This window comes from Bos mutus, chromosome 11 (assembly GCF_027580195.1).
Source record: "Bos mutus isolate GX-2022 chromosome 11, NWIPB_WYAK_1.1, whole genome shotgun sequence".
NCBI lineage: Eukaryota > Metazoa > Chordata > Mammalia > Artiodactyla > Bovidae > Bos > Bos mutus.
In genome coordinates this window covers 10,864,270-10,870,269 of record NC_091627.1, presented here as the reverse complement: position 1 = coordinate 10,870,269, position 6,000 = coordinate 10,864,270, and the positions used below count along the sequence as shown (strand labels likewise).

General features: G+C 35.6%; 1 protein-coding gene across 1 annotated transcript in view; it reads right to left on the bottom strand.

The window, feature by feature from the left end:
- Window positions 1-684: 684 nt before the first annotated feature.
- Window positions 685-6,000, bottom strand: part of PPP6C (protein phosphatase 6 catalytic subunit) — a 41,221-nt gene continuing 35,905 nt past the window's right edge. The window contains exons 5-7 of the mRNA XM_005893052.2: window positions 3,111-3,190; window positions 2,727-2,936; window positions 685-1,619 (exon numbers count right to left, since the gene is read on the bottom strand). Coding sequence (XP_005893114.1) covers window positions 1,371-1,619; window positions 2,727-2,936; window positions 3,111-3,190 — 539 coding nt within the window. The 3' untranslated portion in view covers window positions 685-1,370. The remainder of the gene's footprint in view (window positions 1,620-2,726; window positions 2,937-3,110; window positions 3,191-6,000) is intronic.

Below are 6,000 nucleotides of genomic sequence, written 5' to 3'. Positions count from 1 at the left end.
GTAGTAAATGGATACCAACTATTTCACAAAATGGTTAATTCTAGCATCATTTATGACCAAAGTCATAAGAGACACTGGAACACTTGTCCTTATTAGGCGGACAGTTGCATATCAAGAACTGATCATCACAACCCTTTGGATATTCAAATTACTCGCACAAAGCCAAAACATGGTATCACAGACCTTTACAAAAAGGACAATTTGGGTTTTTCTACACTTTAAAAAATCTGCTTCAGATTACAGTCCACAAATACAAGAGTCCTGACTTTTCAACCTTTCCAGTTGCAGTTAAAAAATGAACACTTTCTAAAAGTTAAGGTCAAGTGTTACAGCAAGAAAAGAATGATTCCCATTGAAAAGTACATATATTTTACTTAATGATACTCATGGTAGACTGTAAACTGGATTGATCACATTCTACTCAACTGGTATCAAATGAACATATCAGCATTACAAGTATTAAATGTTTTTCTATTACTAGAGAGGATATAAACCAAAACATTAATATGGCAGTTATTTATTTAGGCACAGTTTAGTGATTTTTAAAAAATAAATAGTACTGAATTTCAGTTGAAGTTTTAAACTTAATAGCCAAAGGGTCAAGAACTCTGATTAGGAAAAAAGAAAGAATAACTTTAAGCTAACAACGTATGCTGTTTAAAATTTCTAACACTTTAACCTATCTGAGTTTTATTTAGGATTACTTTATTAAAAAATACAAGGAATCTGGAAAAAGATCAATACAATTATCTTAATGTACAAAGTCATAAGCTATAGCAGTTTTAAAACTAAAATTTAAAAACACAACAAAGGGCAGCCCTTTAGACCAATTTATTTTATATCCATTTAAAATATCATCCAACAAAGGACAATGAAGTTTACAGCTGGGACGGTATACATAACTCGAGTCATTTGCAGTCCATCGTGCCCACTGGATAACAACTTTGCTGCTGAAATTTCTTAAAACTTACCAAACTAAAACAAAAGACTGAATAATACAAAAGGAAGAGTATTTCAGAGTAGTCTGTTCTGTCAATTGGCTTTTTAAAAAAGGAAACACATTCTGTTTCCCTCAGACCGGTAAATAAGCAAGAGCTACATGCAGCAGTGTGAGTATTAAGACATTTCTCAAGTCTTCTCAAATGAGTCCAAGGCGGGGATGGGATGGGGGAGAAAACTGATAGAAAAACATTGCTATAGACACCATAACAAACAATAAATTTTAGATAATTTAAAATTAAAAAAAAAAAGGCAAGAGGCAGCATTTCAGCAGCAAAGTGCTCAATAAAAAGTATATTGTAGAGGGTAATACACAAAAGTTGGGGTAAGAAGAGGACAGAAAAATGGGTCAGCAGGATGGGGCGAAGGCCTCAAAGGAAATACGGCGTCGTCGTTCTGGGAGGAATAACACGTTCTGAATCTGGAACTGCCCGGAATAACTTTGGTTCTCTTGTATTTACATCTTTGAAGACCATGATTGAAGCAATATTTCCACAACGATAGCAGTAATTAGGAGCAGACCATACTGTTACCAGCTTCTCATCAAACATAAATTTATAGCCTTCATGCACTAATTGATGTGCTCTGCAGATGAGTTTTAGGTTGTTGATATGAACAAACTGCAATTTAGAAAGGTTCTGTTAAGTAGCCAGCACATTTTTAAATAAATCAACCTACATATATAAGAAAATAAGCATTTAAATAAAGTATAAATCCTGTATCTACTAAAGCTCTCATGATTATAGAACCCATTTTACTGTTATTCCCCACTAACTTCCATAAGTTAGCCACTTTGGCCTGAGTTATAGAAATAATCACATAATTAGACACAAATTTCTGAAAGAAAAGCATTCTGTAAGTACAATCAGATATGAAGCAAAGTTTTTTATGGTTTAATAATAAATATATTACTATCAGGCTGCATCCCAGGTGGCGCTAGTGGCAAAGAATCTGCCTGCCAATGCAGGAGACACAAGAGACATGGGATCAGGAAGATGCCCTGGAGGAGGAAAATGGCAACCCACTCCAGTATTCTTGTCTAGGAAATCCCATGGACAGAGGAGCCTGACAAGCTATAGTCCATGGGGTTGCAAAGGGTAGGACATGACTGAGCACACACACATATTACTATCAATATCAATCATTTACTGAGGCTTCAGTATGGCTCTTAAAAAATTTGGAAAGAGATTTATTATCCTTCTCTTGCAACTGAAAGAAACAGAGGCTCAGACAGGATAAATCTAGCTCTCTGACTCCATCCACTATGCTGGATTAGTTCACCCTGTGTATGTGTGTGTATTTTTAAATAAAAATAGTTGAACCTCAAATAATCTGCCTATTCACAATAAACACACATATCAAATCATTATTTTGTATACATAACTAATACAATGTTATATGTCAATTATATCTCAATTAAAAATATATATATATACCTAGAAATACATATTAAAAAGTTGCCTATCTTGCCCTTGTTATTTCATTGCTTGCACTGTTTGAAAGAAAAGGAAAATTTATTTTACACATAGTACCAGTGGATGCTAAAGGAGGTGCTTTTATTACATGATCTCATTTAACCTTAAGGAAAGACATATGATAAACCAGACAACCACAGGCACCACAGTTTCAGTAAACTAGACTAGAAGTTTGGTATCTGTATCAACCATAGTTCTTTACATATGCCATTAGCAACCAACAAACCACTTTTACAAAAATGTTGGCTTTACCTCATTTGTGACCTTTGCGCCAAAAAGCCAACCTGCTCCTCGGGGACTGATTGCCCAAGTATCCACATCTTCAGGATCTGACCAAACCAGATCACAAAATGCTCCTTTATGGGGAATTTCCTGATTCCGTTCAATGGTTCGAATTTGATCCAGTGTTTTGATATCAGGAGATAAACCACCATGAACACACAAAATCTGCTCATCTATTAACTAGCAAAAAAGATAACAAAGAGTTGAATATATAACAATAAACTCAGTCATACCTAAATTCATCAATGAGTGCTAATGATATCAATATAATTGAGATGGCAATTAGATAAACATATGCAAAGTGTTACTGGCAGAAAAATACTTAAGCTTTTTAAAAGATTTACATAAACTTACAGCCGCTACTGTGAGCATGTCAAAAACTTTGGTACAGTATCTCCAGGCATTAGCATTTCCATATTTGGTTTGGCACTCATCTATGAGAGAAACAGAGTTCTCATTAATGAAGTTCTGAATATGCTGATAAAACTAAAGAATACAAGGGAGTTCCCTGGAGATCCAGTGGTTAGGACTCAGTGTTTTCACTGCTGTGGCCTGGGTTCAATCCCTGGTTGGGGATCCTGCAAGATGTGAGGCGCGGCCAAAAAGTAAATAAATAAAATAAATAAAGGACATATCTGACACTAGGACAACAGAACTTGTGCTTCAACTAGGATGGCAAGTTATGACACATATTTAGCCCTGGTAGATCCTCCATCGAGTCAGGAGACTAGTAGCTAACTGGTCTAGGAAAGTGGTCCTACTTTTCATTCCAAAAGTGGCCCTAAGGAGCAGCTGAAATTATTGGTCAAATGCTATAATCAAGAAGAGCTAAATATTAATTTCATATAACCCAGAGCAAACGTTTTTGTCTTATCATTAATACTGGGAGTAGTTCCCTGGTGGTCAGGACTCCTTGTTTTCACTGCTAAGGGTGCAGTTTTGATCCCTGGTCAGAGAACTGGGTCCTACAGGCCACATGGTGTGGTCAAATAAATAAACTTTTAAAAAATTCTGGGCAATTCCATCAAACACAGTGACATATTTAATGTGACTACTTTATGCTAGCAGGATAATCAAACACATTAGAGGACCCTTAATCATAAGAACATGGGTAATCCCCTTTTCAACATTTCTCAGGCCTACGTTGCCTCTTGAGATTTTCTGCAGATTGTGCAACTACACACTTGAGTTCTAGTAAGTACCCTGGTAGTTATCACTAGGTCTTATATATTTTCAGCTGAACATTCTCTCTGCTATCTACAACAGTTAATAGAGTTTATTAATCTCTTCTCTCAGTTAATACCAAGGAAGCTATGCTCTTTGGTTTCTTCCTTAATTTGGGGGAAAAAAAATATCACTATTGTCCTAAGTACACTTGAAAATGATACTGTGGGGTACTGTCAACCCTCATAATTTTCTAAATTGTACCTTTACGTGGGGCAGGATCCTTATGTAACGTCTCAGGAGACATCTTTAACACTGAGCACAGTTTACCAGTAGGAATCGACTTGTCAATTTTTCACCCTGACACATAAGCAAAGCACTTGGTTCATAATAACTGCTAACTACAACCATGTTTATCAGGATGAACTGAAGGCCCAAGATAATAGCTGTATGTGGACATTTTTACTTTAAAATCAGTATTAAGTTCCATGATGACTAAATCTATCTTCCTCCTGAGGAGCAGATGGGCTTCCTCTTACTAAACAAAACCATCTACGAGCACTAGAGCACAGCCTGGATCAAAAACAGCCAGTACTAGATGCTGTGCTGCTGTCATTTTCTGCAGTCAAGGCATCGTGATTAAAATGTCCTCCTTCCTCTCCCCCTGTTAACTCCTTTTGCCCTACAGTGATAATGCTGGTCAATTTCTGGGGTGTAAGTATATGCATAATAGTAATCTTGGACAGCTGCAGTCAGCTGCTTTCACTGAGCTAACATCATATTATATGTTATCCAAAATAGTGATTACTTTGTAAAAGCATCAATCAGTTTTATTCCAAATGGTATTTGGCATTTTGAGAATGTAAATAAAAAGTAACTTGTAGAAAGGAGATAAATATTAGCCATCTAACTTTTCAATTTCTATTAAGAAAGTTATATAAGTAACAAATTCTCAGGGAGTTCCCTGGTGGCCTAGTAGTTAGGATTCCAGGCTTTCCCTGCCTGGCCTGGATTCAATCCCTGATTGGGGAACTAAGGTCCCCCAAGAAACAAAGGGTGACCATAAATAAATAAATAACAATCAATTGTCAAAATTTCTCAGTTTAATAACTGACAATGGCTGACAAAATGAGCAGTAAGAGAGTTCAATTTATCTTTACAATGACAGAAGATAATTCAAAATATAGTCTAAAACTAAATGGTTATGAGATTAATATTTTTAAATCTCTCAATATTTGCCTTAATTGTGCTCAAAGAAATTCATATTAATATCTCAACAGTTCTATCTACCTCCTTCAAAGAGCTCCAAATCTCATTTTTAAAAGCTTTCAATCATACACAATTGTATAGAAGTAACTATTTGGCTTTTAATGACTTGAGTTCCAGTATTCTCTGGAGGAAGTACACAGATTTACAGTGCATCCATATGGTGTATTACAGTGCAGCTAAGAAAACAACATTAATGAAGTGAAAAAGCTGGCCACAATATTAAAAAACCAAGTATGATCACATTTTAGCTTGATGTGATGTACACATACACAGATATGTATACAAACACACACTGTACACAGAATAGGCTCTTATACTGAGTGTGCAAAACATTCCTTTTCAGCAGATTCCAAGGCCCCGCCCCAAACGACCTATAGCAGCACCCAGCAGTCTGCAGTTTTAACAAGCGCCCCGATAATTCCAGCGAGGTAAACTGAAGACTGCATTCTGAGGTACTGATCTAGAAAGACATACACCAAAAAGTTAAAGTGTTCTCTCAGACTGCTAGGTATAAAATAGTAAGCTACAAGGATACACTGTACAACACAGGCAATATAGCTCGTATTTTATAATAACTTTAAAAGGAGTATAATCTATAAAAATATTGAATCACTGTGTTGCACAGTTGAAACTAATATTGTAAATCAACTACATACTTTAGTAAAAAAAGGAAAAAACAGAATGGTTCTCTCTACATAGTCAGATTTTCAACTGATTGAGGGAAAAAATGGAGTTAAAAATGAGAGTGGAAAAAGATTATCTGTATTTTCTAATTTTACTATTAAAAGCACATGCATGACATATGTGGCCT